At 42.4% G+C, this 25,491-nt stretch overlaps 1 protein-coding gene across 1 annotated transcript; it reads left to right on the top strand.

Annotated features, from left to right (window-relative positions):
* LOC104254078 (elastase-1-like) lies at positions 1–25,040 on the top strand. The gene is made up of 10 exons (XM_009807730.2): positions 1–79; positions 545–688; positions 16,630–16,733; positions 16,881–16,990; positions 17,767–17,898; positions 18,561–18,697; positions 18,844–18,989; positions 20,490–20,639; positions 21,584–21,623; positions 24,871–25,040. Exons 1-10 carry the CDS (start codon positions 1–3, stop codon positions 25,038–25,040), a joined length of 1,212 nt encoding a protein of 403 aa, XP_009806032.2.
* Positions 25,041–25,491: the final 451 nt, after the last annotated feature.

The raw sequence follows: 25,491 nt of genomic DNA, 5'->3' as shown, positions 1-25,491 counted from the left end.
ATGGCAGATCTTGTGTTCAGGAAACAGAAGTATGAACAAGCAATAAACCTTTATCAGAATATTGTGAAAAAATCACCAGGTATATAACATTAAATAATCTTGAATATTGTGTGTTTGTTCAGATTTCTGTTTTAAGTTTTAAAAAATATATGGAAATGTGAAAACTCTCTTTTCTTAATTTCACCTACAAAGTTGTCCCCTTCTGAGTAAAATCCAGGGTTTCTTAGGACTTTCTGTAGTGTCACATGTAGAATATGAATAGATCTGAAGTTTTCTGGAAGAGCCTTCTACTTCAAGAACCTGGAAGTGTTAGCAGCATCTGAATTCTCTTTGGCTCTGTGGCTCTGCCATTTTTTCTTTTAAAAACCTTATCCTCGTCCCAGGAGACAAGCAATGTTGCTGTATCTTATTGATTACAGCCCCCAAAACAAAACAAAAAAATTCTGCATGATTTAAGTCAATATGTAATTTTTGCCAGATTTGAAAGCATCTGAGTTGTTGTAAGGTAGACATAAAATGCACTTTATTGCTTTATAATTTTTAGGTAACTTTTCAGCCCTGGAAAGATTAGTTGATTTGCTGAGAAGAAGTGGTAGCCTTGATAAAACTACATTTTTCTTTGAAGTGGTGAAGAAACGTGATTATTTTGGGAACCTGCATATAACTACCTCAAAGGACTCTACTGCTGGTAAGGCATACAAAGGAATATTTGTGGATTTAAGGTTTTCAGAGCAGTGCTGCAGAACCTCTGTGCAGTTCACAGAATCACTGCGGTTGGAAAAGACCTGTAAGATCATCAAGTCCAACCATCACTTCCTTTCATTTCTGTTCAGCTTCACATCTTGGAGATGCATGTTCCCCTGGTCTCAGTTCATGTGACTGCTTTAAGGCTCAGTTTGTTAAATGTTATTTCTTCATGTGCACAGAAATGAAACTAGTGTTTTCAGATTTGCTTCTAAGTTAGAGCTGGTAGAAATACAAACTTCTTAATAGGTCAAGACTTCTTTTGGAAAGTACTGGAACATGAGGATGGGAAAGCTATACAGATAGTGAAATAGAGTACTCCAAATAGAAGTATGTTGATTTGAGTATATCAACTGCAGATACTTAACACAAGAGCTTTGATTGTACATAGTCCTCCGTCTGCAAATATTAGGAGACAAATCCTGGCTTAAATTATTTCAGTGAGCCAGGATTCTGCCCAAGATGTTTTCCTATAATGTAGTCAGTAAGAGAATTCAGATATGTCCTGTAACATACTGTAAAAGGCACCTGTTTATTTTGGGGATCTCAAAATATTTTCTATACATTTGTGATATACATATGACCTCTATATTCTACAAATATGGGGTTTTACCCATTTTCCAGTTGTACATACAAGTCCAGGTAGTTCTTAGTCTACTTTTTGGCTTTAGATCGTTTTGGTATTTGGCTTTAAAATGAGAGATTGTAATTATAGGGTTTCACATCTAATATGTATCTGTAAATGATATATCAAAATACAATTAAACAAAACTAATTTGGACTATATAATCAATCTGATAGTGAGAAGTTTTCTTTTCCTTTCACTGCATAATGCAGAATACACAAGCCCAAATTGTTTGTAACTGGAATCCGTTTAACTTACGTCTTTAGTGATTTCTTTATGCACTCTATGCTCAGAGTAAGTCTCTACAGGCATAAGCGACTGGGATGTGTTAAATATGTGAAGACACAATAGAGAGTATGTGGCACAGATCTTTCAGCCTGCACAGGACTGTCTTTGCAGCACTGAATCAAAAACTTAATAAAATGTTCATTATGTAGATGTGCAATTTTTTTACTTCTGAACATTGATGTCTAACTTTATGATACTGATTCAGGCACTTGCTGTGCTGAAATGCGAAGGTCCTGCTCTTCCTTCTGCCTTGCTTCTTGCCATATGGTCTCACCTGCACAGGCTCTGAAAATCATCCAATTCTGTACCTGCCTGATTCAGCTTTCTAAAATGACAGAGAAATAACCAGTAAGAATATGAATATATTTTCCCTGGGTTAGTGAATCAAATCATTTTACCATGTGAGAGGAAAAGTTCCAGACCTCAAAGCAAGTGAGGACCTTGTTGCCAGGAATAGAGTGATAACAAGTCACTTTTTTTTTGTACCAACAGGCTGTTAGAGCAGCTCAACTGTTTCTGTAACATTACCCTCGGCACAGCTGATGGAGCTTACCCGATCATCGGTTTTGAGCTATGTAGATAACTGGAGAGCACAGGAGCCAATACCCTAATGCTGTGTGCTACTCTAATTATAAATCATCCTTGCCAGTTGCTCAAAGAGGTTCTTTTTAGATCTCAGTTGTTAAAGGAAATGCTGTTCTTTACCAATATTGCTCTTCACTATTTTATTTGTCGTCATCACCGTAATAGAGGTGTATCTTTGTGAATTGTGTTAAACAACATAGTTAACTTCTGGCACGACCCACCTATTCTCTTGCTCACTGTTTCATAAAGGGAGCATTGTGTATTTAGTAGAGCTCGTGGCTTTGCTAGGATTTCAGGGTGAGAGCATCAACTTCGACGTTTAAGGTAGAAGTTTGGAGAAATGTAGGCATCTGTGTCCCAGAGAGAGATTTGAATTGGCAGGTTTCCAGCAACACATACCATTGGCAGAGTTTAAATTCATTCAGCACCTAAACAAAAGTGCTTCATTAATTGCAGAAGCACTCTTTGTCTAAGCATATAAGCAGAAGCTAGGTACTTAAGTAGTCATGATTCAATGCAAGAGTTGTGATACTTGGGGAAAAGTAAACAAACTCATTCTCCCCCAGGGCTAACTTCCTCCTTCCTTGGCAGAGTTTACATGGTTCGTGCCTGATTTGTCTCTTTTTTAAGTGGTTGATTTTGCATTAATCTGTGCATCAGAACCGGCAAGCGCATGATCTGTAAAACTGTAAGAACTGTGAAGCTATAAATGAAAGGATGGCATATGTATGAGAAAACCTGTACAGCCATCAATATATTATAAAACAAGTTAAACATCTATCTGAAGAAATTCATACACTTATTGTTTATAAGTTTGTATACAGATGTATGCTTACTGCAAATATTTCAAAATTATCTTTTTCTAAAAAGACTTTCATTTTTCATGGTGCTTCATATAGGTAAATATGGAAACTTGGGAAGATTGATCACTCTCTACTCTTTTCAAATAGGCATATGGCACCATCTAATCAAGCTCTGAGATAATTTAACAACGCTAGAAAGGACAGTGACTAGGGCCAGAGAGCTATCAACAATATGTTTCAGATTTGTCTAAATCCTGCTGGACTTTGGCTCTTCATGTGCCTCATGATCACAACTTTTCTGACAGACTGTTTAATAACTTATGGAAGCGACTTTTCTGCTCTGATGAACTTAGCCATCCCTTCCGTTGTTTGGGTTAAGACTACATTCCTGAGCAGTGCTTTGTGTCTATCAAATCCAAGACTTCTACCTGTAGGGATGTCTGTAAGGTAGGTTGGCTGCTGTCTTGAGGTTTTCCTGTGCATTTTCATTTAATTGTCAAGTACAGCACCTTTTGTAGAGTCCTTTTCAATGTCTAAACCAAGTTCTTACACTCTGCAAAAGACTGATTTGATTAATCACTTTCAATGAGTTATCCCATTATTCTCCAGGGAGAGAACAATGTACCACTGTTGCCTCAGCTCCTTTAAAGCTCACAATGTGCTCTTACCTTCAGTCGCCACATGCTCTTCAAGAACAGCATGAACCTATTAGAAGCTGGCAGTACTGCCAGTAGCACTGTGCTTTGTGCTTGAGGACCTTGGCATAGCCTTTAGCACCAAAACAAGCATTCTGAGTTCTTGTTCAAGATGTGAAACCTATCTTCTCTTTCCTCTCCATTCCCATCTTTCTGCATCAGCACGTGTTCAGTGAAAAGCTGTCAGGTCTGTTACTCCAGACAAGTAGGTGTTTAGCATCATATCCAGAAGTTGCACAATTCAGTTCGAGCCTCTGTTCTCCTGCAGTCCTTTTCCTTTAATTTCTCAGGGCAGGAAGGAGATTCCAATTAGAACCTGTTTCTGCTGCAGATGAACATCTTACCTCGAAATATCAAAACCGATCTAAAAATAGTTCAAGGGCAAGGTTTCTAACAGCTATTTGCTAGTATTGAAGGACAGAGGAGGCTGGAAAACCACTGAGGATTTAAGGAACTTGAACACAGTAAATCAGAAACTGTTATTAAAGTTTGTCATTGGTAATCCTCATTAGGAAGACTGACTTACTATCTTGTCTCCGTCGGGTGAATTATATTTGTTTACCATGGGTCAGAACCGCGTCCAGCAGAGAGCTCTATTGCTCGATTGCTTTGCAGCATGCAGCCTCTTCAAAAAGGTGATACTGCTTGTCGCATACTTGAGAATGAAAACATTAATTGCTTCACTTTGCATCAGCAGTGGGCTTACAAAGGAGGCATCTGGGCAGAGTTTCAGATGACAAAAAAATTCATTCTGAGTTTATTAGTAAATCAAATGGGTGGTACCCATCCTTTATTCCTGAGTCCCGCTGGCAAGACAGGTCTCACGTCCATGTGATTAAACTCTTTCATCTCTAAACCAGAGTGTGTGCAACCCAATTGCCTATTGGAATCGTTCCTGGCCCATATTATGCACTAAAATGTGACCAAGTATTGTCTGAGACTGTGATGGCTGACGTGGGGCAAAACCACACTAGGAATTGCGCAAACAGTTTCACAATATAGACAGCAGAAGGAAATGCCAAGCCCTTAGCACTGGTGCAGTTTAGTTCTTGGCGTAAAGGAGCTCTGGGTCTGCAGCTAAATGTAAAAAAGTTCCCTTTGAGCCAACTAAACCTTTGGAGTTCTGGCTTTCATTTGGGCTCAGTGATATTGAAGATGCAGAGCATGGAGTTGGTCAGTGTACCAACTCTCCCGATCACTTCATCAGTTGATCAGCATGAATATATCACTTCTGTAGAAAGTCCAGGGTTTTCTTTATCAACGGCAAACATGCAGAAGGGTTGTATCAGAATGCCTGTCAAATTATCTTTGCTACCCTAGTTAATAGTCACTGTTGCCTCCTTGCCTGGTTGGAAGTTTCATCCCAGTGATCTGAAAGCTCAAAGTTTTGTCATGTTTGGGAATATCCCAAAGCTTTACATGATGAAGATCCGTCAACCACAGATAGTAACAAGCAATATCACTGCTGTAATATCAAATAAGGTACTGCAAGGTTCCCATCTTCTTTACCAGCAAGCAGCATTTAGCATCAAGTTTATCAGTGAGTGACTTACTTGCCAGTAGCTTCAAGCATACTAGTGAAAGTGCTAATCGGTTTAAAGCTGATGACCATGAAATGGGAAGTGGGGGAAGAAGAGATGGGGAATTGTGTCCTAAGAAGTATAGCTCAAGCAAGGACCAAGAGCAAGGACCTGAGCAGCCGGCCCAATGGGTACGGCCCCAAATGAGGCTTCTCAGTTGTTTTATTTTTCTCGTTCAGCATTTTCTCATGACATAGCAGTTTCCACAGAAGTCTGATCCAAGGTTGCAGCCCCAGTATATCAAAGCTGACCCTGAACACAGGCAGCTGAACACGCGGGGGGTGTGAGGACGGGGTTGCAGCACCTGCTGGTGCACTCAGGACCCTTGCCAAGAGGAGTTTGCCAGTAGAGTTTCAGCTGATCCTACTCTTGGCCAAGGACCTACTTCTGTTTTGAGGGTATCCAGTGAGTCCAAGAGCCTTGCCCTTCCTTCCACATCTTCTTGTAGTTGTTTCAGGCCAGAATCACCATCCCAGGCTCTGCTGTCCCTGTTTAACGGTGCTTGTGCAGGTTGTCCTTCTGTATGACAGCACACCTGCAACTTCTCAACAAGAGAAATTCTGATCCTCAGTGTCAAAAATTGCTCCGCTGTACATCCGAGTGCACAACACTCAGCAACTGCTGTCATTTGTCGGTTTGGCTGAAATACTAGGCACTGCGAACATGGTTAACTGAAGCTAAACTAGATGGTCATCTTCACCAGTCAGTCATGAATACTTAGCCGCCATCTCAGCATGCACAAGTGGAGGCACTCAGGCTTTTTCTGCTGTTTATGCTGTTTCCTGAAATCAGCTGAAAATCTATTCTTTGAGATATGTTTTTGTATGTATATTCCTACATCTCTTGCTTTGAGGCCATAAGTATTTTTCCAGAAATTCTGATGTTGAGAGAAACAGGTATTGCAGAGTGTATGCCTTTCTTATTACACCAGCACGAGTGACATGAGAAAGAAGAAATGAGGGAAAATAGAGGAGGGGTAGCTTACATGTATCCCCCGTGCATACAAGTGAGATAAAAATTGTCAGTCTCGAGTGCATGAATTTATGTACAGCAAAAGCATGAATGTACATACCAACAACACACCTAGAAATAGAATATTAATGTCTAACCATTCTTTTTAAATGTCTTTTCATTTTAAAACTAAAGGAAAATGTAGCCCTTCTGAAAACAGCCATGCACGTGAAACCTAGAATAGGATGACACTGACTATAGAACAGGTATGCAAATAGTAGCAGTTTAAGGTGATTTATTTCTGGTCTGGGAAACAGCGTGATTTATGAGATACTTAGAAAAACAAATATATAACCACTCTGTTTACATATGGGATAGTTAGAATTTATAGACAAAGGTGCATATTGCTTTATATTAGTCACTATTTGATAAACTAGGAAATGCCATATAGAATTTAATGTTACAGTAATTAAGATGAGAAGAAGGAAGCTGTGCAACAGGGTGTAAGAACAGCAGAAAAATTATTAAAGGTGTTTTGTCCTTGTTCGCACAAGGGCCAAAATCAGCTAAAGATGTTATGGAACTACTGTTTAATGGCTGCTACAGGCATACACAATGTAGAAAATGCCCTCAGTGTAGTTGTAGAATTGGCAAAATATGAGGTAAGAATTCTTAAGATGTTTTCATACACATTCCTTCCTGCTATAAATTGCTAATAGGCTCCTGCTTTGCTTTTTTACCTGTTTTTTCTCCATAATGAATAGCATTTTCTTCTTAACTTTAAACTAAAAGCATTGAAATTAATTTAATAACCATATTAAAATATTTCTATATGAATGTGTTTACTACTTTTTTCCATGTTGAGTAAGGACTAAAAATGACAGAATGCAGGTTATTTATCTTGTACTTTTTCCTCTTTACATAAGGTCAAAGTGAACTTTTCTAGTAAACATACTGGGTGAGATTCTGATGTCATTAATACTAAACTTTTTCATTGATTTCAGTGGAGTTAGGAGTACCAGTATTTATAAAGCATCATAGACTAATTTTTACTGAAGTGTATAGTTTATTTGCATGTAGAAAATCACACCCATAACTCTTAAGAGTTATGAAAACTGGATTTCAGTAAATTGTTTACTAGCACAACAGTTACTTAAAAAACTCAAACAAGAGATTGAATTATGTACTGAATGTTCTGCAGAATCTGGAGGCAAGATCAAGCTACTATGCTGTTAATAGTAAATAAATAGGACATTATTCCTCAAGACTTACTCTTTTAGTTCTGTGATGTGCATAAGTAATTTGAATTAGTGACATTTTGCTCCTTTCCCAAGATTTTCAATATAGTCAAATCAATGTGTAGATGTGGCACTGCGGGACATGGTTTAGTGGGCATGGTGGTGTTGGGTTGATGGTTGGACTTGATGATATTACAGGTCTTTTCCAACCTTAATGATTCTGTGATTCTATGTAATACTGGGAAATATTGATACCGCACCTCGAATACTGTGTTCGGTTTTGGGCCCCTCACTACAAGAAGGACATTGAGGTGCTGGAGCGTGTCCAGAGAAGGGCGACGAAGCTGGTGAGGGGTCTGGAGCACAAGACCTGTGAGGAGCACCTGAGGGATCTGGGGTTGTTTAGCCTGGAGAAAAGGAGGCTGAGGGGAGATCTTATCGCTTGCTGCAACTACCTGAAAGGAGGTTGTAGCAAGGGGGATGTCAGTCTCTTCTCCCAAATAACAAGCAATAGGACAAGAAGAAATGGCCTCAAGTTGCACCAGGGGAGGTTTAGATTGGATATTAGGAAAAATTTCTTCACTAAAAGAGTTATCAAGAACTGGAACAGGCTGCCCAGGGAGGTGGTTAAGTCACCATCCCTGGAGGTATTTAAAAGATGTGTAGATGTGGCATTTAGGGACATGGTTTAGTGGTGGACTTGGCAGTGTTAGGTTTATGGTTGGACTCAATGATCTGAAGGGTCTTTTCCAACCTAAATGAGTCTATGGTTCTATGATTCTATGAAATAGCAGTGTGAAACTACAACTAGCTGAACACTCTGGTCCTGATCCAGCAAAATATTTAATTACATGCTTCCCCTGCATGAATATGTATACTTAATGATTTTAATAGAGCTATATGAATACTCAAAACTAATCATCAATTATTAAACGTATTAAAGCGGGTAACATGTTTTGCTACTTAAAGGAGCCCTTTGACCTTGATCTGATTAGCAGTGTTTTGAATAATTAAGAGTTGACTCATCCAAACTCTTCATACTGCGCTGAGGAAACATGTTGTCACACTGACAGCACCCAGTTGTAAAAGGTTATTTCTAGAAGTTCTGTCTTTGCCTGTAGCATGGGAGATGGTTTTCCTTTTGTATCCTCTGTGCTCAATGTTCAGACAAGCTGAAAAACTTCTACAGGTGTTTTAATTATAAGATCTTTTGATCCATATATCTAGTTTGTCAATAATATGTTGCCCTAAAATAAAGATTTCACATATAAATTCCTCTATATTATGAGATCCTAAAAACCTGTCTGTAGGAATTCAGGTGCAAGACAAAAAGATAAAAGTGCAGGCATATATTCAGTGGGTTTTAATGCTATATTGGGTGTTTACTATAAATGGAAGTACTGAGGTTTATTTCACAATCTGTTAACAACCTGTTTGGTTTTGCATTAGCTTTTTGTAATACAACAGTGCTAGATATGATATGATCACTACCATATGAAGGGAGATCGCTGTAATTCCTGTGATTTATTTTTTTTTAGAAGGAAAGCATTCAAAGTATTTTGGCAATGGCTCAACCCCATGTGATACTTAAAACAGATCACCAAGGCCAGAATTCAACTAAAACAATTAGCAAAAGTAAACTGGATGTTGTCAGATGCTGAAGAGTTAGAAAAAAAATGGGGTATTAGTTGTGTTACTCATCTCCCAGTTCATTGGTCCTTATGTACTGGTTTACTCTCCAAATAAAATGTGTACTGAAGCAGTACACTGTGATCCCCAGGACCCGTGTCAGCATCTGGGCTCTGAAAAGCACAGCAACGTGACAGGCTCCTTTCCCGGGACTGCAATGGCTGCGAGCACGTTAGCCCTCATTTCCCAGCCCTGGGTAGTGTGAGCCCACCCAGCATTTGGCACCTTACTTGCAAACTGGACCAGGATCCATGGTGCATAAGGCCTTATTACCTAGCAAAAATTTTTCCTTGAAGCCTTCTTTTTTTGGGGTTTGCTAACACAACATACACATTAATCCAAGTAAGATGTCCAGATAGAAACAAATTCTACCATGGGTCACATATTCATTATCTTAATGTTTTCTGGGATATCCTATTTTCACTCTAAATCTGTTGTGTTATCAAGTCCGAAGTGCTGTTTTAATCTCAGATTAACCTCAAGAAGCTATACAGGTGGTAAACCACTATTTTTTCTGTATCTCTTGAAGGTTTCAAACTTGCTTTCAGTTACCTAAAGGTTAAGAAATATGTAGAGGTGACAGAAGTTTGTCATGATGTAACTTATTTGCAAAACTTTGAATTGTATCATGAGAAAAATAGCTTTTAATTTATTATTAACAGTTTCTTTTTTTTAACTAGGTTTTGATGCTCTCTCCAAATTATCCAAAGATTCATGAAGATTTTAGAAAAGGCATAAGCAGCAATTAAACCCTAAAAATAGGATCTTAATATAAAATGTTTAGCTACTAGAGATGTCAGTAAACACTATAAATTAAAAAAAAGTATTGAGTAAATATGTATTTTAAACTTTTTAATTAACATAAAATTAAAGATTTCCTTTTTTGAAGAATCACATGGGAAGATAACTGTTTAAGAAAAGAATGACTCAGACATGAACACTAAAGTCTGTGTGTGTTCAGCAAGGGAGAGCTTTAGGTTCACCAACAGGGGACATGGCATTTATCATAGCTGTATTATAAAGATGATTCAATTTAAAAGTGAATATCAGACCCTCTCTCTTGCAGCCACTTATATTATTTGCTCAGACTGAAAGAACACTAAAGTGACAGTAAATTGGATTTATCTATTTTAAACATCCTTTACCTGCCCGGGTGGTGTAGAAAGTTTCTAACTAAAACCAGTAAATTTGTCATATACAGGAGTCTATGTTAAGGACATTAGAAGACCTGCCATCTCCAGCAGCCTCCAGCACCCGAGGTTTCTCCTGCCCAGCTGCTGGAGCTCAGTCTGATGTGCCCTCAGTGGGAACACTGGGCCCACGTACCTGCTATATGATCTCCTACTTGCCAGCTAGTCCAGCTTGCTTGTCCTGCACAACCCCTTGAACACCCCAAATCCACAAGTTCATCTTCTTTTTCCCTTCCTATCAGTAGCATCATCCAGGTTAGCTCTCTCCACAGCTCTGCCTGTAGTTCCTTGATGGTTCATCAGTTACCAACTGGAGACTTTTGGTCTTCGTCATCATCTTAGTTATCCCTTGTCTACCAGGTTTGTGTCTCTGTGTTTTGTTTATCCCTTTCCCTTTTACTTGTTATCCCCTCTGAACTGAAAAGGTCCTCAATCTTATAACTTTAATGAAGCAGATGGTCTCACATTCCACATACCCTCAACAGTCTGTATATCAAACTTTTTTAAAAACCGCTTGCAGAGTAGAGTTTATGTGTGCATTATAACTTGCCTGCATCTCAGACACCTAAAAAATTTATCAGTTAGCATTTTTCATGTGTGTGTACATCACAGTGTATACTGACTCTAGTGTTACTTAGTCACTTGCCCTTTCCATCAAACATCATCATGTGAAACATCAGTAAATATGGGTTAAGTGCATGTATTTTATGAGACTGACCTTAAATCTGATAAACATTTTTATCATTGAAGTGAATATGCAGGCATTACCTCATGTCATTTTACGATTTCCAGGGTTGAAATGTAAAGTTTTCTAACTTGCTGATTTTATGTTTCCTTCTTGCTAAGAATTTCTTTTGAGTCGGATATATTTTAGATGAACCTTTAAAGATATGCTTCCAGATACAGAGTTTAATGGTGTGGTCTGACAAATTAGCCATTTTGTATCATGCATCCCTTTTTACAGCTCAACAGTACTCATACTGAAATAAAGGCTTCATCCTGTAGCAATAGAAAGAGGAGGCAAAAGTGAAGTAATTTGTTCCTTTATCCTCATTAATTGATGATTAAGGCCACTGTAGTATATTTATTAAGAACTGTACATTAGATCAAGGGTTTGTCAGTCTTCAGGGTAGTGTATCCATAGACTTTTTTACTTTAGTAAGAGGGTTTCCACTCATGTTGTCCTAAACTGTTGCCAAATGATGATAAGCTAGGAATATTTAAGGGTTTATTAGCGTGTTGATCAACTCAAACTCAGTTATGGAAGAGAAGGAATATAGATAAAAAAATAATGAAAACTTAAATACTCTGTGTGCATTGGAAGGCATCTTCTCTAGTCCTGCTTAATACGTTTAAAACCATCTCTGCTAAGAAGAGGAGCATGTGCTTTACATTAGCACGTACTTAAGTTAACAGTGTGCTTAATACTATCCTGAATAGAGATGTTATGATGTTGAATTGCTGCTATAAAGAAGAAAGGAAACCTTGGCGTTTGCACTGCAAAAATAAATCTGAGGCTATTGTTTCTAGAAACATAGTCAATAAATAAATATAGATGTAGGGCTGAACTCTGTCATGCCAAAGATCCATCTAGCCAATATCCTAGTGACAGTGGGTGATAGCAGATGCTTAGGAAAAGCATGTAAGAGCAGAGCAAACATTAAGCTGCACAATAAACATGCACAATAAACCCTCCCAATGTCTGAAAGTCAATTTGTGCCTTAGGGCCTCCCTGAAAGATGACTATACCCTCAACTTTGTGCTCAGTATCTCCTAGTGGATCTCATCAAGTCCACCCAAATCTCCTTATTTGCTTGTACAGTCCTGGAATCTTTCCCCACCATCTATCCTACCCCTCACAACCTCCCTTATTCTTCCCATCACTCTGAAAATAATCTACTCACCCAGAAAATGCTGCTGTCATCCAGATATTTAATGCTGATGCTCTGAGAACAAGAACAAAAAGGCTATATACTAATTAACTAAACAGTGCTAGATCACTAATTAACTTAACAGTGCTAGAGCACCAACTCAAACATTGTCCTGCTTTTTCTGTACAGTTAAATGTTAGCACAGTCTAGCATAACTCTGGTTTGCACCAGCCCATGCTTCCCATAGCAACTCTTACGCATGGTTTGGAAAGTTAGTATGGACGAGAGACCATACTCCCTAGGCAGCATGGGTAAGACCTCTCTGTTTTAGAGTATAACAGAGTTTCGCCACATGGACACAAACAGGGCCACTTGAGTTGGCTTTGTGATGTGAAAGATATCCCATTTTGTTTACTGGTAAAGACTTGGAGCACAGAAATTCATTTTTGCCTACATTTGTGAGGAAACCCTGAGACGGCTCCGGCTGGAGATGGTCCTTCAGAGAGGAAGAGTCCTGGACTCCAATTCCCGGACTGTGTATGTTCTGAAACAGTTTTCATAGCCCCTGGAGGGTTATGGGCCTCTGAGATTTAGCAGTAGGTGAGATCGTGTGTTTTGGATGACAGCTCTAGATTTCGGCATCTCAAGCCAAGCTTCACAACTGGAGCTCCATGGTAATGCTGCGACATGAAAAACTAATCAGCCTTCTCATTGCCGTTAATGCCAATCTCCATGTTTTTTCATTTCTTTCCCTTACAATTAAAGCCCTAACTCATAAATTCAAGTTTTTTTACTCTGGCAAGTGCTTGTATGTGGAACAGCTTCCCAGTCCCAACGCTCGAATTCCCCACTCTCCATTCACATACATCCCGTAGGTTCACCTCTTCCACAAACCATATGTGTAGAGCCCAGAGCAAAACACAGACAGTCCCTCAAGAGCTCTACGCTACAACAATGTCTGAAGTGGAAGAATTATGAAAACAGCTGTAATTCATCATCCTCAGTGTAATTTATTTCTCCTTCGGGCATTACAACACAGCCCAATATCAAAGCCACTCGGCTGCAAAATGAGTATGATACCATGCTCATTGCTGTAGAGTACAGATTATGGACAAACAATTACTCAAACTAAATGGCATGATGTCCAAAAGGAGAATAAACAGACAACAATGTTCTTCAACAAAATTGTATGTAGGGAACACATAAAGTCTTTGGAAAAATAAATTAGCAATAGAAAATGAGTGAGTTTGCCAGGTCTAACAGGGATGATGAATGTAGTGAAAGTGAGTGAAAAGACTGTTTGGCTAGGAGGCTGCTTTCTGACCTCCTAGCCAAAACTAACTGGAAGCTAAAAATGATCTATGATGTAAGGGGGAAAAAGTGTTCAATGACTTAAAGACGGCCTCAGTGCTGAAATATCACACTGAACTTTTTATGGCTTCCAACAAAATAGAAAGGATTTGTTGAAGAGGACTGTTGGGATGATATGGAAAAGGTGCTTGTCCATGGACAGTGGATCCCATCAGCATACCTGGGTGGATGAACCTTGCTATCTTCTCCAGTTCATTTCCTTAATTATCCCTTTTTTACGTGTCAGCTGGTCTCTGGCTGCAGTTAAAGTTCAAAGTGACCTTTACTGGCCACCCGTTAGTGGCCTGTGTCCCAACGGGATTTCCTCTGATCGTGGAAACAAGTCTCTGGGTTTTCACCAGCTACAGGCATTTCTTGTTTTCTTCCTCACTAGATATGTAAAGCAGGGCTGTATTTTACATTTAACTGAAGAACCTGTGCATCTGCTATGCTCCTAGATAGATGCCTTAAACCATTAAAGGGATATAAATCATCATGCTCCACAAGTATAAAATGGTTAGGGGACTGCAGTTAACGGGGATATAAAAAGGAAAAACATATTTCACCCTAGAACAAGGTTGTCCATTGCAAAGGCTTCTACATTTTCTTATGAAGTGCTACATGAAGGCCACTGTCAAAGATGGGATGCAGGTCCTGGCAATATTGCCTGGTGCCTTCCCTACCTACTGCCTGTCCCAAGCTGCTGGAAAGCAGCGTGGCAGAAGAGGATCTGGGGGTCCTGGTGGACACCAAGTTGAATATGAGCCAGCAGCATGCCTTTGTGGCAAAGGCAGCAAATGGTATCATGGGCTGCATTAAGCAAAGCATGGCCAGTAGATCAAGGGAGGTGATCCTTCCCCTCTGCTCAGCACTGGTGGAGACACACCTGGAGTACTGGGTCCAGTTCTGGGCTCCCCAATACAAGAGAGACATGGACATACTGGAGAGAGTCCAGCAAAGGACCACAGAGATGATGAAGGGACTGGAGCACCTCTCCCATGAGGAGAGGCTGAGAGAGCTGGGACTGTTCACCCTGGAGCAGAGAAGGCTCAGGGGGGATCTCATCAATGTATATAAATACCAGAAGGGAGGGTGTGAAAAAGAGTCAGGCCCTTTTCAGTGGTACCCAGTGACAGGACCAGAGGCCATGGGCACAAATTGAAACAATGGAGGTTCCCTCTGAAGATCAGGAAACACTTTTCTACTGTGAGGGTGACCGAGCACTGGCACAGGTTGCCCAGGGAGGTTGTGGAGTCTCCATCCTTGGAGATACTCAAAAGCCATCTGCAGATGGTCCTGGGCAACCAGCTTTAGGTAGCCCTGCTTGAACAGGGGGGCTGGACCAGGTGACCTCCAGAGGTCCCTTCCAACCTCAACCATTCTGTGATTCTGGGACCTTTTCCATTCCTCAGACACAGCACATGTCTTCGCCAGCTGCACCATTCCCTTTTATTCCCTCTGCCCATAGCCCAGCTCCCTACCTCCCCTCCTGCCACTGAGAGCCAGCATTTTGGGGCAGACAGAGGAAAACTCATTCATCAGGCAAGGGGGAGCAGAAAAGGATCCTAAAAAAGGATCAGCATGTCCAGAAAAGATTGGTTTAACATGTTCAGCCAAAGTTGAACCACTTTCAGTGCTTCTCCCTGTTTGCTTTCACTTTTTTTATCTAGTTGACAAAGACCAGTTCACATTACATGGAGTAGCAGGCAGCTGGACTGACAGATACATTTCTAACAAGGGAATTATCGCTTGCTAAAAGGAGGTTGTAGCAAGGGGGATGTCAGTCTCTTCTCCCAAGTAACAAGCAATAGGACAAGAGGAAATGGCCTCAAGTTGCGCCAGGGGAGGTTTAGATTGGATATTAGGAAAAATTTCTTCACTAAAAGAGTTATCAAGAACTGGAACAGGCTGCCCAGGGAGGTGGTTAAGTCATCATCCCTGAAGGTATTTAAAAGATGTGTAGATGTGGCATTTAGGGACATGGTTTAGTGGTGGACTTGGCAGTGTTAGGTTTATGGTTGGACTCAATGATCTGAAGGGTCTTTTCCAACCTAAATGAGTCTATGGTTCTATGATTCTATGAATACAACATGTGCATCAACAATTACTAGTCTGAAGCGTTGGCTTGTTGAGCTTGGGTTTGGATTGTTTTGTTTTTTACTTGATCTGAGAGCTCTCCAAATTTATCAGGGTTTTTTTCTGCTTCATGGCCCTGTGGGAACTATGCAGTGTGGAGGTGTTTGTGTAACCTTGGGCTCTACCTTGAACAGGTCGCTGCTCCCCCTTTTCTTCCACACAGAGAATATTTTTGATCAGTTTAATGAGTTATGAGTATAGATAAATGGTATTAATCACAAATTTAGACACAGCTTCTTATCAGATATTTTGGTATAAAAAGAATTTTTCTTGGAGAAATGCTACTACTTCATTAACGATGCTTCAGTATCTGGTTCTTCTTAGTTGCCTGAGTAAGTTGCGATTGAAGTATTTGAGCTGGGGAAGGGAAAACCTCTCAACCTCTAAGCAGTGCAGATTAGAGCATATAAATTTTTTCTCTGCAGTTATTGTGCTAGGGCAAAGCCTAGTGCAGACACAATTAATTTGGCTGGAAGAGTTTTCCTCTATTGAGGGAACAAGATCTCCATGAGAAAGATCTGGTGGTGCTCTGAGGGAGGGGAGGGGAAACCTACAGCCCTCAAAAAAGGGGATTTAGGTTGGTGCACAACCACCTGGCGGTTATGGTGGGGTTGTAGGGACTATGGGAAACAGAAATCAATTTATATGAGAGTTTTGCATCTTGAAGCCTCTTTATGGTATTTTTCAACCACGGAAGCTTTAAACACAGCCTGCAGGATGGAGAGCGATCACAGTGCCACCACGTGCAAGTCTCAATCACTTGATCTTTCAGACTTGCTTCGCTGGCTGCCCTGCGCAGCACAAGTTTGTCGCTGGCAGAGCAATGACTGATTGCTCATTAGGAACCCACATGACAAATTGCACTCCTTCTCTTCTGTGGTTAGGGGCAATCTCTGGAAGTCCCCTAAGGGATGCTCTTCAGAAGGATGAGCTGACAGGGCGAGTAATTGGAGGCCATGAGGCTCAACCAAACAGCTGGAAATGGCAGGTAATAATTCTGTCTTATACTTGAAAAAAGCCTTATACTTGAAAAAACAGTGAGAAAAGGACAGCTTCCAATGTCCAAAGACACACGCACTGTTTCTGCAGAGGCATGGCATGGCTTGGGTGTAAAATATCTTGTCGTTTGATCCAGGTTTCGCTTCAGATTGCCTATGATGACTACCCAGGGTACTACTCTCACATCTGCGGTGGAACCCTTATCAGCAGCAAATGGGTCATGACCGCAGCCCATTGCCTCAGCACGTGAGTAGGATAAAAAGTACTAAAACTCTTGTTCTGCTCCTCATTCTTGCTGCAGATGGGAGCCGGACCCTTCTCACCCTCTGAGCTCCCCACTGGTGCTGTTGCTTTTGTAGTTGGACATCTCGCTGCACATTTAATCAAGGGAACTGGAAAACCGTTTGCTTTAACCTTGATTTTATGCTTTAATTGCTGAATTCCTGGGAGTGAAAATCAAGCTGATTGCTGGCTTGCATAAAAGGAGGTGCATTTGCATAAATGCGAGCATTTTGAATGGGTTTGCATCCTGAGAAACCTGAACAGAGATGGAAAGATTGAATGAAAGGCATGTTTTGTAGCTCCCGGGCCATGTTGTACAATTTGCTCTGCAGCACGTCTAACATGCACTGCCTAAACCATACAGCGTGACACCAACAAGTGAACACTCTTCTTTAATTACTCATGACTTTAGTGAATGTACGTACAATAAAGTGTAACAAGCTGATCCTTCACACTCTGTTTCAGATAGATGCAGAGATGCAAAATGAATGTTCTCGCTCAAGACCGAGCTCAGCACTGTATTAGCAGATGCTGCACCTTCACTTGCTTCACCAGCAAACTGCAGGCAGCATTTGCTTAATTCATAAGATCATTTAGGTACGGTCCATTGAAAATCCTCTGGTGGAAGGTGCTGTAGAAATGATTACATTGGTGGAAGGTCTCAGTGGTGCAGGAATTACAGTGCAAAGCTAGCGGTGGGGAGTAGTTCTTACATTAATTATTCTGTGATTTGTTTTCAGGCCCCCAGGAGCAACCTACCGAGTGGCTCTGGGTGAGCACAATCTCTTGGAGGTGGATGGCACTGAGTACTATGTTGATGTTGATAGAGTCTTCATTCATGATGGCTGGGATCCCTACAACATTGCCAATGGGTAATTATTTTGAATATCATCAGGTGGCTGAATGGTACTTAGCACCCTGTCCTGCTAGCGTTTATGTGTATATTCAGTCCAGTTCCCAGTGAGGTTGGATTTGTGGGAAGCACTGGAAGATGACTCAATGGAGATTTCCCAAATTACCTCCTCTCTTGGAGTTGTTACACGGTGTCTATGTGGATGATCTCAGTCCTGTTTTGCCCAAGACGGGGGAAAGCTAGGGCCTCACAGAGGAATCCAGGATGTATGGCAGATTCAGGGGCTTGCCAGCAGTCACACCACTGTTTGCATCTGATGAAGGGAAGCCAGCGGGGAAGTGCCGAGGGACTGTCTTAAATCCCCGCTCAGAGGCATGCCTGTCCACCCAGGGTCCACTGAAATTCACTCTGAGGTTGGGGGCCTCCAAAGGAGTGGGAGTTTTTTAGGGGCTGTTAGCCCTTTATGAGTCTATATCATGGCCTCTTCTCTCTTAATTGCTCTTATTTTCCTGTCGCCTGTAATAGCTATAAGGATTAATTAATGATGTTTGCAAGGTGCTTGTCTATCATCATGCCAGAGGCTAGAGACCTGTATGAGCGATGAAATGTGAGCGACAACATCTGCTTTATGACTAATTTGGGATTTTCAGTAAAGAGTCTTCTACCTGTATCCCGTTTCAGCTATGACATTGCCCTGCTGCGCCTTGATTCTCCTGCCTATGACAATGGGTTCGTTGAGATGGGAGTGCTTCCACCTGAAGGAGAAATTTTGCCCAATGACTATCCCTGCTATATTACCGGATGGGGGGTGGTTAGTGGTAAGTAAGGGGGAAGGAGAAGTGTTGAGGGTCCCTCCTGGTTTCAGAGGGACCACCATGCAGGTAAGGCTGCCTGAGGCAGGGTGCAGGCTTCCTTTCTCAACCACTGGAGCTCCTGGACCAAAATCTCACCCTTTCTCTGCTAGTGGATGGCAGCAGCCCGGACAGACTGCAGGAGGTGATGTTGCCGGTGGTTGACCATAAGATCTGCTCCCAGAATGACTGGTGGGGATCTCAAATAAAAGCCACTATGATCTGTGCAGGTGGAGACGGCGTGAGGTCCGGATGCAGTGTAAGATCTGTTCTTTTCAGAGGATTTTCAAGCTCCCCTCTTTCTTTTTCCTTCCTATCTGACCTTGCTGTTCTTTCAGTTGGTAACCATTGCTGTTCCTTCAGTTGGGACCTGGTTTTGCCATTTCTCCACCTGCAGTAGCTCTCCTGCAAATCCTGGCCCTTTTGCTGCTTTCTGCTGAGTATCTTCGAAACCAGACTGCTCCACATTCCTCCATCTCCCCACAGAGCAGCCAGCAGAATGAAACCTCCAAATCCTCAGGGTGCATCTCTTCCCTCTGATTTTGGAGGGGAGATTTGCCCTTTCTTCTAGCAGCATGTCCTGTTAACCAGATGCTGGGGAATGGGTTGAGACTTTGGCAGTCCCTCTGCCCTCATCCAAAGGATGAAGCCGTGGGGAAGTCTCACACTCCTCCAACGTTGCTGTCATGTTGCACCCTGGACCAGGCAGTGCTCCCCCATGCTTTCGCCCTGCTTGTCACCCTTCTCCTCCCCACCCGCTCTACTTACATGGACAGCTGAGGTTGCTGCAAGCTTTGCCTATGTCCAGGTTGCACCATCTGGCCCAGGTTAGGTGGGAAAGGAAGATGCTGTGAGGTCCTGTTTACCCCAGGAGCTCCAGATGGCCCCAGCATCAAGGCAAGGAGGTTTGGTGTCTGAAGGCAGGGGATACCTGTTACCTTTGCCTGTAGTCCCTTCACTACAGAGGTGGCTTCTGGTGAAAGCAACCATTTAGAGCCCTTAAAAAAATGATGGACAAATACATAACATATTTGATTATGTCAAATATATGAATATAATATAGGAACAAAACAGGTTATAGAATTATATGTAGTGCAATTATATGTAGAGTATAATTATAGGTCTGTAGATATTTAGTGTATTTTTGGTGTGGTTTAATTATGGCAGAACCTTCTTACAAACCAGGTTCTGAGCCAAGCAAGAGCCTTTATCTTCTCATATATTTTAACTCGAGTTGCTTTCTGTTTCACCACCTTAACTTCCCAGGACCCTTTGAATATACTTGTTTGCAAAGAACACGGGGACCAGCATTTCCCTTCTACCTGGTTCCTTGTAGTTGGAGAGTGCACTGATTTTTTAACAGAGATGCTGTGCAGCTGGACCTTGCTGGGAAGGATTGCGTGTGAGGCAATGTGCCCCAGACCATTCGCTTACAGTCACTACTTTTGCAATGGTGATGGGAATTTAGGGTTTCATCCCTTCCTGGCATGTGTTTCTGTTTATAGGGGGGTGTGTATGTGCACGTAGACTGAGAAATAAATAGTGGGTCTGATCTTTGCAACATCTTGGGAGGTGCTGGGCAGTGTCTGCTCCCATGCTGCTGGGGAGCAGTCAGCCCTTTGCAAAGAAAGAGGCACAAATTTTTATTTTCGTGTTCAGGACAGTGATTAGCTAACTGGTGCGCCTTAATCCTATCCAGTCATTCTTAAATTGCTTGGATAATTTGGCTTAATATGTTCCTCTCCTTCCTCTGATCTAGGGGGACTCTGGGGGCCCTCTCAACTGCTACAAAGACAATCGCTGGCAAGTCTACGGGATTGTCAGTTTTGGGCTCGTTCCTTACTGTAACACCTACAAGAAGCCAACAGTCTTCACACGTGTGTCGGCCTACGTGGACTGGATCTACAGCGTAAGTTGCTTAGTGCCTGCAAAGTGACTTGATGCATCTCCCATGAAGGCAAGGGAGTGCCAGAAGAACTGGACTCTTTTGTTTATTAAACCATAAGGAGTTGAAACGGGAGATCTGGGGAGGTCTAAAAGCAGGATATTTGGTGCTACTTTTGGTGTAGTCAAACAATTGTAAGGAAGGAGCTGCTGTCTTGGAGCTGAAATGCTCTGCTGAGGACCACAGACAAAATTCAAGCCAGGCAGGAGCTGGGCTCTGTGTCCAAAAAATGATCCTCACCATTCACTCAGACAAAACCTTACTGCAGGAAACCACTGAAGGAATTAGCTGACCGGTGAATGGGAAATGCAGCAAACATAAAGCATCTCTACCAATGCAAGTCCTGCAGTGCTGCACTACGCACTCACAGCTTCACATTTCGGAATGAGCAACAAGCTCTTTGCTCCCAGAAATAATGTCTGGCACGAGGAGCAGCTGTTTCCCAGGTGCAGGGGGTGGTTTTGTGGAAATGATGCTGTAAACCCTGCAGCCTGCTGGGAAGAAAGGTGGGGAGAGGTATTTTAAATCACTGCAAGGAAGAGGGAGGCTACTGCAGTTCATAAACCTTTCTGGGTGGGAACAGCTTGTTAGAGCAGTCACCTGGCCCAGCTGGGAACAAGCCCTTCTTCAGAGCTCTTACACGGGATGGAGACATGCATTATTCTGGCTCTCTACTGAATTCAGCTCTTTTTTATTTTCCAGACTACAATGAATAACGGGGGTTTCTAGAGAAGGATCGAGTGGTGCATGAATATAAGAAGAGCTAAAACAAAGTATCTCTGCTCATTAAACATCCTCTCATCCCTTCTACACCTCTTTGGGCTATTAACAGCAAGATTTCGCTAAGAGTATAATAAAGTATCAGTGATTCCAACCAGTGACCTGTTGCTGTGTTTGCTCAACCTTAGGCACGGGCTCAGACCCAGTCAGCAGAGGAGGAGGCTCCAGGTAATGCTACAGCCTGTAATGACAATATAAGCCGATGACGGTGTCCGTAACTTGAGGCTGGGCTGTGGGCAGCGAGCATGGCTCTTCAGGGCTGTCATTTTGGCACCAAACCCACCCTGCAGAAAATGACTGTGATGATGCATTTTTCTCACTGAGGGATTCCTCAGAGATAACCCCACCAGCGTTGAAGGTGGTCAGCTCGGGGTGCAGGTTGGTGGGAGCAGAGCAATGGTGTGACACTGCTGGGCATAAGTCTCAATTGGGAGAGGGGTGGCTGGAAAGCAGCCCTGCAGAAAGGAATCTGGGGGTGCTGGTTGACAGCAGGCTCAACAGGAGCCAGCAGTGTGCCCTGGCAGCCAAGAGGGCAAACTGCATCCTGGGGTGCATCAAACACAGTATAACCAACCGGTCAAAAGAGGGGATTATCCCGCTGTGTTCAGCGTTGGTGTGGCCTCACCTTGAGTGCTGTGTGCAGTTCTGGGCCCCACAGTTTAAGAGGGATGTTCAGGTCCTTGAATGCATCCAGAGGAGGGCAACAAAGCTGGTGAAAGGGCTGGAAGGAATGTCCTGTGAGGAGCGGCTGAGGACTTTGGGCTTGTCTCGTTTGGAGAAAAGGAGGCCAAGGGGTGACCTCATTGGTCTCCACAGCTTGCTGAGGAGGGGAAGTGGAGAGGGAGCTGCTGAGCTCTTCTCCCTGCGATCCAGTGGTAGGACGCTGTGGTGGTGCATTCCTTCCCCCTTTCCCCTGGACCACTCTACGGTCTCAGAATTTCCAGCTAGGCCCTGGCCTTTGTGTAACGAGTTGGGCAGTCAAGCGTTCCTTGACCGCACCAGGAACTCGTGCATGGCTGAGGCAGGGAACAGCACTGACTGTACCGGGCACTCCTGTTACCTGGCCGAGGCGGGTAACGAGAGCAAGAAGAATGGGGTGATCCGTCATTCCCTGACAGCCCTGGAGCACTCCTTATCAGGATCATAACCCAAGTGGAACGACACCATGGTTACCAAAATTTCATCGTTTTACTGATGACTAAAGCCAATCATCTCATGAACCTATGAACAGTGGTCCCAAGTAAGGCCCTTTGAGCTCCCCTGGACCACAGCGGGCTGCAACCAGCATCTCCCGGAGTAGGACGCTTCTCAGAGTTTCGCAGACTCTCCAGTTTGTGAATTTCGGAGCACCACGCCGAGCTGGCGATGGGACCTGGGCTAAAACCCTCTCCTCCTTGAGGCTCAACCCTGGCCCGCTGAGAAATGCTGAGACATTGGAACTGAGTATTTTCATGGAACTCGAGGGCATTTTTTAAGAGGTATACCTTTGTGTGTGTGTATATATGTGTGCGCGTGCATGTGTGAATCGATCTGTAATCCAGCTATTGGTGTGACTAACTCACTTTGCAAATGTTAAACTAATCCATGATTAAGTGTTGCTGAAATCTTATGATTCACCTCAAACTGTGAATGAACCTTAAATTACTGCTAAATACATATAATCCTTTAGATAAAACCTGTTGACCAAATCTGAGACTAAGATTGGACCTAGCCACACCTAGACTCCTCTCTGAGAAGGAGTTTAGAAAACAAGGGGGGTCTACTCTGAAGCTCATGACTCAGTGGGAGGGCCTTCCCTACTCTCTGTATTCCTTTCACTAGACATAAACCGTTGTCCAAGTCCGAGACTAGGATTGGACCTAGTCGCACCTATACTTCTCTCTGAGAAGGAGTTTGGAAAGCAAGGGGGTCTACTCCGAACCTCATGACTCAATGGGAGGATTTCTTTATTCCTTGTACCCTCTCTTTTCCTTTAGACACAAACCGTTGACCAAGTCTGGATTCAGCCGCACCTAAACTCCTCTTTGAGAAGTTTAGAAAGCAAGGGAGTCCATTCTAAACCTCAGTGGGAGGGTCTTTCCTACTCTTTACCCCTTTGCTTCTCCGGTCTCTCTGTATAAATCATTCCGATTTGATTCTAATTCTATTTTTCTTTGTATGTTTTAGTGAATAATAGAGTGGACCTTGCCATCGAATTCTGTTGTCACATTTTTACAAACTTCTATTAAAATCACTTTTGCCAATACCCCTGATGGTGATTCTTTGTGCGGCCTAAACCACTCATTCATGACAGACATGTGGGAATGGTTCAAAGCTGTGCCAGGGGAGGTTTAGACTGGATATTAGGAAGCATTTCTTTACCGAGAGGGTGGTCAAACCCTGGACCGGGCTTCCTAGAGAGGTGTTCGATGCCTCGAGCCTGTCAGTGTTTAAGAGGCATTTGAACAGTGCCCTTAATAACATGCTTTAACTTGGTCAGCCCTGAATTGGTCAGGCAGTTGGACTGGATCATCGTTGTAGGTCCCTTCCAACTAAAATCTATTCTATTCTATTCTATTCTATTCTATTCTATTCTATTCTATTCTATTCTAACAGCACCCAGCAGAGGTTTTGCTTGCAGAACTGGGTTCTCTTTATATTCCTAAACAAATAGCTTCAATACAGCACTGTTCATACAGAGAGCATCTGCTTCAAGTGTATTGGCAAACTCAACCTGTAGAAAGCGCGATCTGTCTAACTCATTCTTAAATTAACTCTGTGCAGGATGATTCTTTTTTCGAATTCATTTTCTAAGACTAAGTGCATAGAAAAGGACATTTCTGGAGGGTGTTTTTCTATTGAGGAAGCAATATATTCAGTGTAAAACAATCCCGTGTGCTGTTAGGCATGCAGGGGCCCATACTCCAGCCAGCTGGATGAGCCTATCTGCAGTGTGTAACTTCCGAATAAAAGCCATATTCCTATTAGACACACAGCAGGGTTGGTAAAGGGAGGGAAGGAGGAAGAGAGGGAGATGTACGTGCACAATAAACCAAGATTTGTCTTTTGATGAACTACATAACCATCTTCTAGGAATACATGGGGAATCCCACAACTTTCCCTCTCCCCTTTTTGCTGTGTATGAGATGAACATTTATGAATGAAGGATTTTGATTTAGCTCTTTTCCCATTTTAAACTATTTATGTCCCATTTCTCCTAAAGCCTGCACACACCTAGGGCATAGCAGTATTTTTGTAAAATCCTCTCTATTTTGGGAATGGACATTTCTTCTCTCCCAAAGCCACTAGAGGGCATTGACAAACCGAAGGAATATCCAATACAGTTATCACCGTCTGCTAAAGAAGTTTTGTGGGCCAAGAATGATAAAGCGGCATGTGCGCAGCCTTGCACTCTGTCCTTCGTGTTTGCTTGCAGGCACACAGATAAGCAATGACACACAGGAGCTGCTTTTCGCCGCCCTTATCCAGAGGTCCGGTTTGCAAACAGATAAATCTTACTTATTACGGCAAGCACAAACGAAAACGAAACCAGTGGTGCTTTCTTTAAGCCTTGTAAAAGGAGTGGAGTTCCAGCTGGATTTTTAGCTCTCTGCTTTATTGCACTGCACTTGACAGTGTCTCCTGGGTGCTCAGTAGTTTGGCAAATTTCCTCTTCTGACAAGTTAAAAAACCCCCAAATCTCAGCTCTCCTGCACTTTAATATTACTGAATGGTTCTTGCTCCTTTTAAGACAGCGTGTGTGATTTCTGCTGCAATAACCAGTTCAAATATTTCACTTCTCCTGAAGGAGCCTAGGTCTGTTAGGCTCAGTGGTGGAGTAATGTCCCTTAAAAGTTCACTTAGGAGCCAAGTGACAGGAGCACGCCGGCATCTGAGATCTTGGCCTGACTATACTCAAACATTTCCCTTTGAGTTTCAGAAGGAATTAAAAAGACACAGATCAAAGGCTTTGGGAAATGCGATTTTTAAAGGGAGCCCCTCAAACCACTTCCAAAAATCTCTCAGATGCCGAGAAGTGCAGTATTACAGTGCCTGG

This window comes from Gavia stellata, chromosome 6 (genome assembly GCF_030936135.1).
Source record: "Gavia stellata isolate bGavSte3 chromosome 6, bGavSte3.hap2, whole genome shotgun sequence".
Classification (NCBI taxonomy): Eukaryota; Metazoa; Chordata; class Aves; order Gaviiformes; family Gaviidae; genus Gavia; species Gavia stellata.
The sequence above is the reverse complement of the archived record's forward strand: the minus strand, read 5'-3'. Positions and strand labels throughout refer to the sequence as shown.